At 33.5% G+C, this 16,849-nt stretch overlaps 2 protein-coding genes across 2 annotated transcripts; one reads left to right on the forward strand and one right to left on the reverse strand.

Annotated features, from left to right (window-relative positions):
- Positions 1-258: 258 nt before the first annotated feature.
- Positions 259-10,791, reverse strand: LOC123221652. The gene is made up of 13 exons (XM_044644524.1): positions 10,327-10,791; positions 9,212-9,383; positions 8,894-9,111; positions 7,192-7,252; positions 6,662-6,734; positions 6,442-6,519; positions 4,882-5,039; positions 3,018-3,186; positions 2,102-2,564; positions 1,570-1,956; positions 1,086-1,289; positions 770-903; positions 259-646 (listed from the first exon to the last, which is right to left on the reverse strand). Exons 1-13 carry the CDS (start codon positions 10,690-10,692, stop codon positions 466-468), a joined length of 2,664 nt encoding a protein of 887 aa, XP_044500459.1. The 5' UTR covers positions 10,693-10,791; the 3' UTR covers positions 259-465.
- A 3,536-nt stretch (positions 10,792-14,327) lies between these two features.
- Positions 14,328-16,159, forward strand: LOC123221678 (GDSL esterase/lipase At5g18430-like). The gene is made up of 5 exons (XM_044644564.1): positions 14,328-14,631; positions 14,725-14,855; positions 14,942-15,184; positions 15,431-15,683; positions 15,767-16,159. Exons 1-5 carry the CDS (start codon positions 14,382-14,384, stop codon positions 16,000-16,002), a joined length of 1,113 nt encoding a protein of 370 aa, XP_044500499.1. The 5' UTR covers positions 14,328-14,381; the 3' UTR covers positions 16,003-16,159.
- Positions 16,160-16,849: the final 690 nt, after the last annotated feature.

Consider the following 16,849-nt stretch of genomic DNA (forward strand, 5'->3'; position numbering starts at 1 on the left):
TTAGCTTTGAATTCAAATACGAATTATTTATGAAAATATCCAAATTTTTAGATTGGGATCCATCTAAACTCAAATTAAAGTTGAACAATTTAAATTGAATCTAACTCCTCATGAAAGTTGAATCCCATTGACTTTTAATAGTAATTGAGACAACGGTCTAAATGCAGAAAAAAGATCCACCCCCTATCAAAAAACATTCACGCTACATTTTATACTTTTTTTGTATGTAATTAATAAAAGGGTTTCACAAACGTAACATAGATTTGAACCCATAATTATTATATAAAAATTTTAATACTCTATCAGTTTTGATGATTACTCCTACTTCTACATTTTATACTTGCCATTGCCAAAATGTGAAGACGTTACTCTTGCTACAGCACTCCTACAACTACTAGATGGCGCTTTCAGTTATTTAAAATCGGGCTATAAAATAAGAATGGAAGGCTACATATATATTTGCAGCTATGATGATGCATCATCGCCCGGAGTTTCAGCTTCAGCCGTTTGTCTAGCAGATATCACCCTGTCTAATGTCTGGTCAGGTACCGTTATGCCACTAGTTTCCATGTCTGCAACTATCGCAATGGCCGCATCCAGTTCTCCCAGATCAAGACATAACGATATTATTTCATCGTAAACGGGACTGCAACACCCAAAAAAGCCAAAGCAATTTATGCTAAGCAGAAACAATGAGCATTATCAAAACGAAACATCCAACGTGCTTAGTTTGCCTATTTGTGAATTAAGACTGCTAATAGAGTTTTACCTGCCAAATACATAACCAAGGCTGTGTGTTGTCTGTAAGATTTTCAAGAAAGCTGAAGGCAGAGGAGCCCTTATGGTGGCTCTTAATATCATAGCACAGTCCCCGATCGTAGGCTTTCCACCCAATTCTATAACCTGAAACATATGCCAGTATTTTGGTCAGCTTGAATCTGCTGGCGTAAAATTAGGAACTAATGTTTATATGAAAGCCCACCGGGTATAGAAAGCGATAAATGTAAAGCAAAGTTTTATTGATCTGAAATAAAATGGAGCATATAACGAATTGTTTGCACAGAAACGCAAGTTATGGAAACTACCTTCTGCATAACTTGGATTGCCAACTCAGCTTCCCATTCCTGTGACCATTTTTGAGGAGGTTTATTCTTCAGTTCTTTCTCCCATGTCCAACCCCAAACATCTGCAATTGTATACATGTCAGATACATCAAACACCTTCCTTTTCCTCATCTCCTTAAATGCTTCAGATAAATCGTCTGGAAACCAGTCCTCATCATCATCATCCTGCACCAAGGCGTAAAAATGATTTACAGAAATTCAGAGTTCAGCAGTAAAGTGCTATCAACAAATATAGGAGGGGATAACAATTACCTTCAAAAGAGGGTTTTTTTTTTTTTGTCTGGTTTGTTTTTTCTTTTAAAAAAAAAAAATAAGAAAGGAAAAACAAGTACCATTCATCACCAAACCAATATCTGACATGTTAATAATTCCAAGAACTCACCTTGACACCCAAAAGAAGTTACATAAAAAGAAAACAGAAGCACACTTTATTGACTTTATATACCTCCACCATTTTGGCCATTTTTTTCCTAGATCTTTTTGACGTGGTAGTAGATTCATCAGAATCTTTCAACAGCTGGACTCCGATCATTTGAAGAGGGTTCTTGGCTTCAACTTCCCTCTCCTTAACCCTGTCAACATCTTGGGACTCAGTCTCAGGTTGTTCTACTTCCTCATCTTCATCAACCTCATCATCTTCAACATCTTTTGCAGCAACTTCTACATCTGTAACATCATCATCCAATTCATCTGGAAGTTCTGATTCATCCATGTCCATAGTCTTATCATGATCATCATCCAAGCCTTCCCCAAGAAATCGGCGTTTCCAGAACTCAGTGTTTCCTTCTTCCAGTTTGATCCTTGATATGAGCTCATCTAGCTCTTCATCAACCTGCCATTAGAGACTCATTTATATTATATATCAATCACTAAAACCTTGATAGAGAACACTTACTGTAGAAATATAATATGAGAGAAAAGCAATGAATATCATATTGAAAAATATAAATCAGAGACAGTTTATTCAAGCAATTGACCTCCTCCTCCTCCTCCTCTACAGGTGGAACCCAAAGAGGTCGACCTCGAGAACGGTTAATTCTTCTTGCTTTTTGGACACGCTGATAAAGCACATTTCTAGTTCCATCAATCGGTAGACCTTGTGCTTCTAGCTCTTCCTTTAACTCAGACACTACCATTTTACTAGCAGCCTTGGGCTTTAAAACATTTCGCTCTGGACTCCTTATTATTTTCCTTAGCCTCTCTTGAACTCTTATATAATCAGATTCAGACACATCCCCCAGAACTGCACGTCCTTCATCTTGCAGTTTTTTCAAAAGCTTTTTATGGTACATCCTCCAATCCTCCTGACATCTTTGCTTGAAGGAGGTTTCAATTGGACTTGAATAAACGAATCCAACAGTATCAGGATCTAAAGGAGTTTTTCCTCTTCGAGGCACCCATCGTTTTCGTTCACCAGTAAGCCCACCTTCGGCAATGTACCTAAATTATGCACAAAGGCATGCATTAGGCCATTGATAATATAAGCAAGAAAAAGGAAAATAATTAATAAAGATCAATTAATGAGTTTCAACCAAAGGACTTTTTCAAATTTCAAATATTAGGTCAGATTGGGGAATCAGATTCCAGATAAATCCTTGTGCCAGAAGCTACAACAATTCACTCAGTACTGTACTGACACTGATTTAAATTACAGAATGCACCTCATTAATGAACCCATTTCCATCACCCAATCTCATGTGAAGCAAGCCCAGCAGGCCCTGAGTGCTCTATAACACTATTTGCTAATGTCAATTCCATGTGTCTAGAAAATGGTAAAATAACTTACAAATAATGACTAATGACTGGTGTTTGGGGAATAGAGTGAGAAAAACAACTTATGACCACTATTTTCTTGATGCAATTTATCATTATTATGTTCACTAGGAACCAAACCTAGCAATGTAGTCAATCTCGTATCCCAGTTCAGCTTCTTCTTGTAAAGGTTCAATCCATGAGCTAACTAATGTCCGATATTTTCTGCTCAAGATCATGGCTCTTGGTGGAATGGATTGATTATCTTTGGCCATTGCTTCTAAAGCTTCAAGTAAATCAACTATCCTTCCTGATTCAGCGAAAAGACATTCAGGATTTATATAAAGAATTCAATGTAAAAATTGTTAAAACCTAGCAAATCATCCAAGAGATTGTAATTCTGCAAACTGCAACCTAAACATTATCTTACAGAATGATAGGCCACCTATTGACAAAGTATACCAAAGGAAAAGGGCAACAGTGTAAATCCACCACATGATGAAGTGGGCTCAGTCGATAAAGCTGGAACATTCAAACTGGAGTACTTAAAAAGAAAGCAGATAAAGCTGGAGCATTCAAAAGGGAGAATGATCCCAACTGGGGTGATTTTAAAAAGGGAAGAAGCTGGAGGAGGAGAAGGCAAGGAAAAACAGAAGAAAGAGTGGGTTTTGGGGGCTTTAGCCTGGTTGGATCCAGCACCTCTGTTGCCAGAATTACATTGTTATTATTATCATCTTTTTAAGTGTTATCAGTGCTGAACTGGATAAATTTATAACTCAGTTGTTCATTCAATTAAAGATATTCAACTATTTCCTGAGATTATCTTGAGTTGTCTGCATTATCTGTGGTTGAGAGTTTGCTTGTTGCGGTGGACTGTGAAATATATTTCTGGACAGGAAGCAATTCTGCAGGGCTGAGGCAGGCTGACCAGAGTGAAGACAGGCTGGCTGCAGGGAGAAAATTCAGCTGGGACCAGGTATATATCACAGTACTAACAACAAAAGACCTAAATGGTAACATGAATGCAATGTGACAAACCCAGTAACGCCACCACATATCACAAAAATAAAGAAGTGTTCTGATCTAAAGTCTTAGATAACAGATTGGCCTGAAGGAAGAAATTCCTATGAAAATGGAGAATTATGACTAACTATAAACAAGCTAATAGCTTTATAAAACACTATTTTGATTTATATCAAACTCAAAATAATTTCCAGTTGGCTCACTCTGGTTGTTTTGTGATTTGTTTGCAACTCATCTTATGTGGAGCTCCAGAAGGCTTAACACAGAATTTGCAGGTTTGTAATTTTGACTGAAAGCTAAAATCAAGTTTTTTTGGCCATAAAAATTTCTACAATAAAAGAAAATGAAGAAGAGATTGGGAGATATGCCAAGACGAAGAAAATAAAGCAAAAAAAAACACTTGCACATGAGACCTCAACTCCCTATAATACCCTTCATATTAGGGCTAGATTCGAGCCTAGCTTGAGCTCAGCTCGGTTCACATATAGTTGAGCTCGAGTTCGAGCTCGTAAAAGTTAAGCTCGAACTCGATTCAAATTTGGTTCGGCTCATTTTTCGTTATTAAAAAGCTCGACTCGGTTCACATATATAGTTCGAGCTCGAGCTCGTAAAAGCTAAGCTCGAACTCGATTCGAATTCGGTTCGACTCGTTTTTCGTTATTAAAAAGACATCGTTTTAATACATATTGGTCTAAACGGCGTCATTTTGTATCAAAATTTTTAATTAAAAAATCTGACAAATAGCTCGAGCTCGAGCTCGGCTAGGGTTGGCTCGTTTCGGGCTCGTTCGAGCCGAGCTCAAGCTGGCTCGATTCGAGTCCAGCCCTACTTCATATGATAAAACATACCTTCAATTTCAAAATTTTAAGGCCACATAAATCACAACTTCTACTTGCATATTTCAATTCTCGAACAATTGTATGCTCTTTAAAGAAGAAACAAAATGCTTAAAATCTGAGATCGTTTCAACAAGAAACTGTACCTTCTCGGCATAAAGCCCGTAGATATAAAGACAGTGGATCCCCAAAGTTTCCTTCGTGATGCAAATATGTTGTTCCCCCCTCATAGTTTTTAAGTGCACGAAAGTGTCGAATAGCTTCCTTTACTGCACAGTACTTGGTAAAACACTCAACTATCAGCCTGTTCATGAAGATACAGTGTCATCCACAGAAGCCAGAAAGAATAAAGGCGCAATTTAACAAAAATAAACAGTAAAACACAAAATTATAGGATTGTTTACTCTTTCGCCATTATTCTTTAGTTAATCACAAATCCCAGATACACAATCACACATTTTTGTTTAGCTTCTGTCAACTCAATGATATAAGTCCATTGTTTCTCATTTAAAAAAAAAAAAAAAAAACAAAAATGAGAAGGAAAATTTACAAAAGAGTTGAAAAGTTTTCCACAGCAACTAAGGTGAAGCAAGGACAAATATAAGAGCAATGCTATGTGCACTTCTAATGAGTATTAATTTGGGTACCAATAATATGTTTCCATGTGATTGAGTATTGTTTTATTCTTAATTCAAAATTACCTAATCACATAGTGACACATCATCATTGGTACCAAATTTGGTATTCACTATAATTGCATATAGTTTTATTGCAAATTTATGAGAAGAAATACTATCAACTCCTAAGTTGCAATCCAACAAAAATAATGTTGCCTATAAATCTGCTCTCTATGGACAAACTCTCATCAACATTTACATAAAGAGCCAATGGCCCCTCTAAATTTAGGTTTATGAAGAAGTGTCATCTCTCTTATTGACTTCAATAATTCTCTTATTTCTCCCTCATCATTCCACCCAAACAAGAGCCAAAACAACTCAGTTCCATTAAATTTTTACTTTGCCTCCAATTACATATATCAACCCATACCTTGCCACTACTGTTAGAACAGAAGCTCATCAGGAGTCTTAGGTCTTGAGTATTTCAAGTATTTTCCTCTCAGTTACCATGCATGCCATAATCATCCTTGATTTGGGTATTATTGTTGGAAAAATCAAAACACCAAGTTACAAAAACCCTACACTGAATATATGCAATAAATGATGGCATGCCTAGTCTCACCTTGCTAGAATCACCAATAGGTTGTGAAAAGTAAAGGAGAAATAATTTACAAGTCACCGAAGATGCTAAAGAATCCTTGAAAACACTTTAAGATTTATGAAGCCTTGTCCGTCAACTTGGTTTGCCATTTAAAAGTTAAATATCATAGGATTGACTACAACAAATCCTTATATTGATTGCATATCGGACAAAGTAGAAGTTAACTATTAGGGTCAAGTAATAGTAACATAAAATTGTGCCTTAAATTAGGATACAAATTCTCAACCACAGGTTTATAGCAATCCAATGGATGTGAAAAGGAAGTTGGAGGTGGTTATTTCCTTTGCCACCTAAACAACTCTTAAAGCATTGGATTAAAACAGATTAATGGCAGATTAATTTACAGGAAAATATGGGAGAAGATATTCAATTATTAAGAAACTATTAATTTGTAATTAAGGACAACGAAAAAAGAAAATTTTCTTTACGCATAGGTTTTCATATTAGGTTGTAGACGTTTGTGATCTTCAACCATCATGCCAAGTAACTCAGCAACATCTTGCACCCTACATTACAAAAAGAGACAAACAACTTAAACCAAGGTCACCTCCTCCAAACAACCCAATTTTATTGTAATCTGATTAAAAAAATATATTTTTTAAATTAAAAGTAATTTTGTTGATGTCATTAATGTCTTAAGGAATTCACCTGTCATAAGATTCAGCTCGTGTATATGCTTGAATCACCCAATTATAAGTCTCAGTATCAGGTTTCATATAATCTGGAATGGAAAGAAAATTCTTAGAGCAATAAAAACTTTGGACATAGAGGGAAAAAACTTCAGAATTTCATGCAACTTGAACAAACATTGAATCCAACAATCAATTATATTAGTGGTATAACAGAATTTATTGGTTTAAGTATAACCTTTCATCACACCATTCCCTTCCAACAATTTGTTTGTTATTTGAGATGGTAGTTTGATGTTAACGATATCCAACCAATACCAAAATTTAAATTTAATTCTTCAAAGGGTTGAGCAAAAATGAACGAAAGCTAAATTTTCATCCATGAATAAGACCCCTCATCACAAGAAGAGCATTATAAAAAAAATTAGGGGCACAATTTTTATCTCAAGTATGCCTTCCATAAAACTGATTCTCCTCTTGATATGACATTAATGTTTATGATGCGCTAATATTCATGAAATTGCACAAATATATTGAGAGAATGTGAACCTTCTCCATATTCCATGTTCTCAAATGTTGCAAAAGCTACTTCAGGTATTCCACAAGTAGCCTGAAAATAAGAAAACCATGATGTCAGTGTACTGTGGAATCTGTGAACAAAACAGCCAGGTCAATCCAAACAACTCCAAAATCTTAAGCTATATAGAATCAGTAAGAGCGAAAATTGCTTAATGACATCCAGATTATGGGCCACAATGAATGCCTCCTATAGTGATTTTCACACATGCTTTATACAGGGGCATAGCCAGAACATTATCTAAGACCAGTCTAGATTTTTTCAACAAAATATTTTGGGTGCACCTCAATGACATAAGAAGTTAAAGATAAAAAGAATTTGAGGTATGCACTTAACAATGAATGGATATAATGAGCATTACTTTCATAATATATTTAACATATAATGAAATCAAAACAAGTATATATAATTAATTAAGAAATAAAAACACCATAATTCACAACCAATTTAACAAGCATAAATATATATCATATTTATGAATGAGAATTGAGATAATACTTCAGGTGATAAATAAAATTTATTTTGGTATAAGAAAATTAAATGAGATGAAAAAACAATTGTTCAAAATTTCTTATATATTTGTTTCAAAATAAAAATAAATAAATGAAAACTGAGTACTTGATACTTAATTACATAAATACACACACACACACACACACATTATTTATAAAAAAAATTCTAAACTTCATATTATTATTTCTTATATAAAATCCTAAAATTTAAATTAATTTTTTTACTCAGGCAGGCCCTCTCTAGGGTCTGCATTTGTCTTTGTAGGCAGATTATTCTACGCAACACCCATAAAGTTGTATTTGACATTAAGTTTGGTCACATGGTGAGATTGTTCAAATATTTGTCAGGCAGGCTGTTCCATGAACAGGAAAAAATCAAAGTTAGATTTAACATCGCTGTCCAATTTTATGATGATCAACAAGTAAATTTCATATTCTTAACAAAAATCACAAATGAATGGACACATTGAATACATGGCACATTCTACTGGCCAAGTAGAAAAACAAAGCTTGTGAGTGTTTGAAACAATCAACTATCTGAGTCAACTATCATCCATCAAGACCTTTACAAGCTGATAAATAGGAAAACTTAAAGTCTACAGCATCAAAGTTTACATATGAATTAGCTTTAAAATAGCCAACACTTTAGCATATTCATACTTGACTGATGCCTAATTCCACTCCATGCATAACTGTAATTGATGTATAGTCAAGAAGAAAATATGTATTCAAATGGAAATAAACACAGGTTGGTATTATACATTACGAGCTACATCACAGAGATAAGTAATCTAGAGGGAAAGATTTTGCACAATAGAACCCATGAGATATTAGTGAAGCCTGATTGAGGCACCAGAAATTCATAAGACAATCCTCGTTTCCCTATGCTATGTGTTTAATTTCCTCTTTCCTTAGTTGCCAATTACTGTTCCATCATTTAGGTACAATAGCAGTGGAGAAAAAATCTGTCATCACATTACTCAAAGTCTTGTTTCTTAATAAACCAAACAACACCTTTTTCTGGTAGCTTATTAGTTCAATTAAACCAAACCTCCAATTGCCTAAGGTTACCATTCCTGTAATTATAAAAGAAAAACTGTTTGCATGTAGCCACAAAATTCCAATATTTGATTAAAAAGATAACAACATTCAGAAAACTTACTTGCACACTGAGAAGATGATTAAAATGACGAGTAGTTGCCATCCGCCCAGCTGCCTCCATTTCATAGGCAATTTCTAGGGCATTGGAATGGTCCCCAGCTTTACAGTCTTCCTCAATCATGAGATCATAGAGTTCGTCGGTAGCTTTCAACCCCCCTTTGGCACCCCTCAAGAACACTTGGTTGGCACCTTCCAAAAACTTGTTCCTCACAAGCTCCTCTAATAAGGAACTTCACCAACTTAGATATGTGATCTGATAAAATGTATAAAGGAAACTGATTCATGTGACCTAATTAATGATGTTAGCAAAATATAGTACCAACAAAAATCACCCATGCTTGGCGAATATCATAGTTTAAATTTTCCATTGCTGCAAGGATTTCCAAGCCTTTGGTAGCATGCCCTTTGGACCCAAACAAACGAATGAGTGAAACAAGTGTTTCACGGAGAGGGACGAGACCTGCACTCAACTCCCTTTTGAGTGATTGCATCTGCACTTGCATAATAAGATTCTTCATTGTAATGTCAATCCAACTCGTGTAAAACAAAGAATCAAAATTACAACATATACATATTTACATTTATACAAATATGTTCATGAATTCATAAACCCCATATACACTCAAATTCCACATAGACAACACCTAACTCCTTACAAAAGGAATCATTAAACAATAAAATTCAGTCCATTTCAACTAAGCAATACTAATTGCCCATGGATTGCTGTGATTTCCACTTACGAATAAAACTACGGTTGCTCACACCAATGCTAAGATTAATAAAAACAACTAACTACTCCACTCAAACAGTCATGGAACAGATATTCATCCTTTGAATAAATTAAAGAAAGCTAAATGCAACACCGAATAGCATAAAATTAACAGCTACCTGTAGATATACACACAAATATAAAATGAGAACATAATAAAAGTTGAGTAAATACTGTAAATTTTAAAAATTAAAAAAAAAATCATAAAACACGAAAGCTTGCCACATTAATCCTCCTTACTCTCAACCTTTCCACTTGTGGAATATTAGATCAACCTTTTCAGGGTTTTCGGTAGGCAAATGTTATCTCTTTACAATTTTCGTGCTTTTTACTTAACGATTAAATATCAGTATGTTAACAGGAAAATGTTAACTTCTCACAACAATTCAGTTTCAATGTATTAATTGACTTTGATAGTTTAAGAATATGTTATATCTCGGCTCTTAAATCAAAATTCTGGTTCCACAATTACTGCTAGTGTTTGTAACGGATTGCACAAACCTCAATATAAATCGAATTTATCACTTTTAATAACAGAATTTAACTCTAAAAAATCTTCAAAAAAAAAAATTGTTTCCAACGTTGGTTCTCAAGTAACAATGTCATACAAATTTCTTTGGAGTTCTTCTAAAAGTTACAAACGTATAATATTTATGCCTTCATACCGCGCCTTGATCGTCGCCATTAAGCACATGGGCCACGACGAGCCCGTGGAAGGACCTTGGGCCGGGACTAAGCCCGGCGGCAATCATGTCATAAATGACATCATTAACTTTCTGCGCGTCACGATTCCTCGCATGCTGCATCAACTCCTCCATGAATATAAGTCTAAGCCCCTGCTCTGCCGCGGAAACGTCGTGATTTGACGAAGATGAAGAATCATCGCCACTTTTTTGCTTCCTCCTCCCGCGAGTTTTTTTCTGCGGTGGAGTGGACGTTGCGGCGCGAACCAAAACACCTTTGTTTTGATTATGACATTTAAAGAGTACCGATGTCTTGAAAGGGACAGGAGAATGGAGGAAAAGCGACATTTTTTTGGGTTGGGGTGTTTCTACTGCGGATAAGAGAGTGGGGGTTTACAGGGTTTTGAAATGAAATTTTGCCGAGGAAGATGAGAGTTTCAGTTCAGATCACGCGAGTTGCACGTGTTAAAGGCAACTTTCAGCATTGTGCAAATTTATGGAATATTTATAATTAAAATTAAAAGATTATCATAAAAATAAATTATTTTTAAAATTATTAAATATAAATTATTATTTTATTTAAAAAATTAATAAAATTAAATAAATATGAATTATTATTATATTTATTATATAAGGGAGAATGAAAGAACTGTTGATTGCCCATATCAAGAAATGAATTAAGAGAGTAATTCATAGATTTGATGGGCCAGTGTTCTCTTTGATTAAATTTTTCCTCTATTTGAAAGAGACCTACTCTTACCATGGTTAATAACTTAAATATGAATAATAAATTTCCATCTTTTATATTTATAAAAACAAATTTTCATCTATTTATTATCAACAAATTTTGTTAATTTTAGTGAAAAGATTTATAAAAAAAACCATAACATTAAATAACATTTTGTCCCTAAAAATTTATTAAATAATTTTATATCTTAATTTATATTAATTTTAATTAATAATAATAATAAATTTTAGAAGTACAAATATAAATAGAGGTGTTAATGATGTAAATTCATATATGTGGGGTAAACCATAACTTTTTGAAATATTAGAGATGCTAATGAGAATTATTAGGGTCTTTTGAAATTAAAAATAGTTTGGAATCATTTTAGAATTTTTTAAATTTCAATATGTCTTTGGTAGTTTAAAAAATGATTGTTATAACCCTAAAAACAACAAACATAATAAATTAGATGTGTAAATATTATATTACAAATTATTAGGGTAATAGTTATATTTTCAAAATATATAAGATAAATACGTTAATTTTTGTAACAAGATAGGGGAAAATTTTATATTTGCCTTTAGTAAGTTTTAAAAAATGACATTTACACCCCACATTACAAGTATATATAAAGAAGTCAATGATATATAATCTTTTGTTTAAAAAAAGTTGTAATTTTTCAAAATATCAAGTGTGCCGATGATAATTTTTAGTGGGTTTTATGAAAATTTAAAAAATTTTGGGGTTTTTCGAATTTTTTAATTATCGATATGCCCATTAATAGTTTCAAAGATTATGGTTACACCCATTAAAAATTGAATAAAAAGGCCAATAAAATAGGAGTATAAATATTATGTTACAAACTATTCGCACATCCAAGAAACAAACCGATGTTTCTTTATCATTAGTAAAAGTTGAATATCAAGCTATGACTAACACATGTTTAGAGTTAACTTAGTTGCAATATCTATTATAAGATTTTAAAGTTTCACAAACATGTAATAGATTATTGTTTTATAATAATCAAGTAACGTTATATATCGCAGTAAACCTCGTTTTTTATGAATGTATTGAAAAACTCTTTGATAGCTAAAATGATCCTAAAATGGGGTGAATAATATCTTTAAAAATTTAATGCACAAATTTAAAAATCAAAACAATAATAAATACAAGCAAAATTAAAGAGTTAAGGGAAAGAAAGTATTCAATATATATAGTGATTTGGAGTTTTCTCTTACAAGTCTCTTATATTCACTTCTTTAAACAATTGGTTTGAAATTTTACTATACACTTCAAATTTGTACATTTAGTTTGTTCGGGATTTCGCTCAATACAATGTTTGATATGAGATTTCGCCAACAAATGATTGAATACAAGTATAAGAGTGTTTGAATGCCTTGTAAAGGCGGATAACACAAATTTAGTACAATGATTCTCTCAAATATTTGAGTTTGAGCTTAGTGAGAGAGTGAGAGTGTTTGAGCTAAAAGAATGGAGCTTAGGATTTTTTGTCAATATAATGTCTAACCTTTTCCAACTTCAAATGAGCTCAACTTATAGGCAAATGTTACTGGAAGAGACGAGATAGCCATTAGAGTGACGAGGATGCTTTCTTGTGCATGGGTTGAAAATGGTCATGAACGGATGACACTTTTTGGTGAATGATCATTCATTACCTTATCTAATTTGTCCATAATTCTATAAGCGTGAAAGATGAAAGGAACGACTTACAAACGACTTCATGAATGGGTCAATTTTTGTTTGGTGACGATCGTTCATTCTGTCTATTCCTGTAAGTTTTATCCATTTTGTAATGTTTTAATATATTTTTTTAAACATGTTAATAATTTTAATTTATATTTTTATCATCATTAAAATACCTAAGGGTCAAATATGTAAGAAAACACATAAAGATAGATTATCATATAAGTCGAGAGAAATTATAAGTTGGAATGATTAGTCCTTCATATGTACCTACCCACTTACAATTGGCATATGTTATGATATTCATTCTCTAACTAGAGAGAGAGTATCAAGAAATATAACTATAATACATATAATTAAATTCATTAGTTGATTTTCCTAAGTGTGTATAGACATATCCCATGTATAAGAGGATTAGGATTTCTCAACCTAAGAATATTAACTCTAATTATTTCCCTTTATAATACTAGCACAAAGTCTTTATATTTTGTGTTCTATTGTGTAAATATATGGAAAGCTATTCAACTAATTCTTTCGTTACGGAGGTACTCCATTTTTATCATTGTCACACAGAAGGATGGGCCAGTAAATAATAAGAGCAATACTATGTGTACCCACTTTGGGTACACAAATGTATACACACTCATATGTGTCATCATATGATTAGTTATTGTTTTATTCTTAATTTAAAATCATTCAATCACATAATGACATATATAAATGTGTATATATTTGTGTACCTAAAGTGGGTACACATAGTTTTATTGAAATAATAAGTACTCACATGAAAACTTGCTTCAAACAACAAATTCCTGCAGACATTAAAACGGATGAAATGAAAGTTTACCCTTTTCCCCACTCATTAAATAATTTACATTATATCTATACATTAGCTTTGTCTTTCCATCAGTTTCTTAACTGGATTTTTCTGTCAGCATCTTTTGATGGCAGCCTGGTAGTGTACAAATTTAATTCAATATGTACAACTTTTCTTCAATGGCACCTCTATCACCAATCATCATGTGATTTCACTTTCTTTTCTTGATCTGTTTCTCCTTTTCTTGTTTTCCTTTTATGAACTATTCACAAGTCTATACCACCCAGCCTCTGCTTTTCTTGTTTTCCTTTATGACACGTTCACAAGTATATTTCATCAATCTCAATCTACTATTGTCCCAAAAGAGTAGTTTAAGTGACTAAGTATGTCAAATCTCTTGGGTTTGAATTCGAGACTCGACAATACCATATTGAAATCATACATTTTGATTATCTAATTAGTAATTATATAGTCAGTTACTGAACTTGAGTTTAAAACAGTTTGGTTTTAAGTAGACTTTATTATCTTAATTAGGAGAGAAATAATAATACAAAAAGTGAATTCATACGTACCTACACAAAGCAATATGACAATTTCAGTGCACTGATTAACTAGCACAACTACCCTTAATAGCTTACTTTTTTTATCACAGACCCTTTTAATATTATTCAGTACAGCGAGATTATTTCACAAGCTCTATATAAAGCTATTCCATTTAGCAGGTTCATCACAATTCTAAGTCCCTTTCAGTAAGCAGCTACTGAGGGGTTTTTAAGAAATTAATCAGTCATGTCCACAGCTGCTTCCCGATTCAATTTCTGGCTCATTTCGCTTCTTGTATTGGCAATGGAAGCCATTATTGCTCCTACCGCTGAGGCTCGAGCCTTCTTCATATTTGGTGATTCACTTGTTGATAGCGGCAACAACAACTATCTAGCAACAACTGCCCGAGCTGACTCACCCCCTTATGGGATTGATTTTCCCACTCGTCAACCCACAGGCCGTTTCTCTAATGGCTTCAACATCCCAGACTTAATCAGTTAGCTAGACTTATTAACCTTTTTTTAACATTATATTTATACATATCATGTTTAATAATTTACATTGTAATATATGCATCCACCACTTGCAGGTGAGAAAATTGGCCAATCACAACCCCCGTTGCCATACTTGAGTCCGCAGCTCACCGGACAAAGGCTTCTGGTTGGTGCCAACTTTGCTTCGGCAGGGATTGGAATTCTCAATGACACTGGAGTCCAATTTGTAAGCCAACAGTTTGCAGCTGAAATGAAAAATCATACAGTGTATTGCAAAAGTAGTTTTCTGAATTTGAAATGAAAATTTTGCAGCTGAACATAATTAGGATGTTTAGACAACTTGACTACTTCGAAGAATACCAACGTCGACTGAGTGCTCTCACAGGAACTAAACAATCTCGCCGACTTGTGAACCAGGCGCTTGTACTTATCACGGTTGGTGGCAACGATTTTGTAAATAACTACTACTTGGTTCCCTTCTCTGCAAGATCTCGCCAATTCGCTTTGCCAGATTATGTCAAGTTTCTCATTTCAGAGTACAGCAAGCTATTAATGGTAATTCCATTTTGAATTGGACACATGTTGAGATATAATACTGATAAAAACTATATGCATACATTTTGAATTCACAAAATAATTATACAAATGATATGTTATAATATGATTGGATGATTTTAAATTAAAGATAAAATTATACCCAATCAAATGATGATATATTATCATCTATATAGTTTTTTATGCTTGAAATGTCTATTCATAACATTATTTGGAAAAACATGGTCATAATTCACTTGCATGCAGAGGCTTTACAAACTGGGAGTATGTAGAGTTCTAGTGACAGGCACAGGGCCGATAGGTTGTGTTCCGGCGGAACTGGCCATGCGAGGAACAAACGGCGGATGCTCAGCTGAACTGCAAAGAGCGGCAGCCTTGTACAACCCGCAATTAGTTAATATGCTACAAGGGCTGAACAAAAAAATCGGAAAAACCGTATTTATTGGAGTAAATACTCAACAAATGCACACGGATTTCGTCAGTAACCCTCAAGCATATGGTATGCCAGTTAATTTATTCATCGCTACAGTGATTAATCAACTTACAAGCTAGAGAAATTGATTATTGCGTTTAACGTTGCAGGATTTACAACATCACAGGTAGCATGTTGTGGGCAAGGACCATATAATGGGCTTGGTTTATGCACAAGATTGTCGAATTTGTGCGCCAACCGTAGCCAGTATGCATTCTGGGATGCATTTCATCCATCGGAGAAGGCGAACAGAGTAGTAGTTCAGCGCATCATGAGCGGCTCTACCAAATATATGACCCCCATGAATCTCAGCACTATCTTGACCTTGGACTCCATGTCCTCATGATTTAATTTCTTTACTATAGAAATTATGTATTTTGATAATGCATGTCCAATGCTTTATCATATTGTTTATTTGTCTTTTGATTATGATTTTCTAATCGTAACTGGTGATTATTAAGTTATTTATGAAGAGGAAGAAATTAAGATAAATAATGGGTTTGGAAGTGCTTTATTTTTATAATAGTTCAGAAACTAAACTTATTTATTTATTTATTTATATCCTTTGGATTCCATTAGATTAATAAACAAAAATTTGTATCTCAAATTAATGGTAAAATTGTATGCTTCAATAATAGCTTAATTTGATTCTGAATTATTCTACATATTTTAAACTCGATCACCCCCAAATTAGAAATACGCAGCATATCTTCTTCCTATGCCGTAGGACAGTAATTGGCTTCGAAAAAGGAAACATTGGTGAAGAATACTGTCATGTATTTTAGCATATTCAATTCTTAGTTTTATTTTGGAGTAAAATGTTCCTATAGTCATACTTTACATAGGAATAATTCCTACGTGGTTATAAAAAATTTTGGTCCCAACTTGGACTAGATATAAATAGAAATAAACTCTACATCATAGTAAGTCATAATTTTTTTTTTAAGATATTGTTTTAAGAAAACTTGATACAGAAGATATTTTTGTCGGATGTTCATTGTACACTTTACACAACCTTTATAGGAGTATAAAAATGTACCAGGATTTGAAAAGGAATTTTTGGTGGTCAGATATGAAGAGATACAATTTTTTTTAGATTTTATTGTTGGACTCCCAAGGGTACAAAAATAGTATAATGTGTCATAGTTGATAATTGACAAATTTAGAGTTGAATTTGAGCCGAGTCAAGCTTG

Source organism: Mangifera indica, chromosome 7 (assembly GCF_011075055.1).
Source record: "Mangifera indica cultivar Alphonso chromosome 7, CATAS_Mindica_2.1, whole genome shotgun sequence".
Classification (NCBI taxonomy): domain Eukaryota; kingdom Viridiplantae; phylum Streptophyta; class Magnoliopsida; order Sapindales; family Anacardiaceae; genus Mangifera; species Mangifera indica.

What these genes read in the sequence shown, in the direction of transcription:
- LOC123221652 (XM_044644524.1), bottom strand. Translation starts at nt 10,692, where the DNA reads ATGTCGCTTTTCCTCCATTCTCCTGTCCCTTTCAAGACATCGGTACTC. An exon ending in AGCATGGGTGATTTTTGTTG is followed by an intron (nt 9,112 to 9,211) that starts GTACTATATTTT and finishes GTTCCTTATTAG; the next exon opens with AGGAGCTTGTGAGGAACAAG. An exon ending in AAATGGCCAAAATGGTGGAG is followed by an intron (nt 1,290 to 1,569) that starts GTATATAAAGTC and finishes GCCTTGGTGCAG; the next exon opens with GATGATGATGATGAGGACTG.
- LOC123221678 (XM_044644564.1), top strand. Translation starts at nt 14,382, where the DNA reads ATGTCCACAGCTGCTTCCCGATTCAATTTCTGGCTCATTTCGCTTCTT. An exon ending in ATGACACTGGAGTCCAATTT is followed by an intron (nt 14,856 to 14,941) that starts GTAAGCCAACAG and finishes AAAATTTTGCAG; the next exon opens with CTGAACATAATTAGGATGTT. An exon ending in CAGTAACCCTCAAGCATATG is followed by an intron (nt 15,684 to 15,766) that starts GTATGCCAGTTA and finishes TTAACGTTGCAG; the next exon opens with GATTTACAACATCACAGGTA.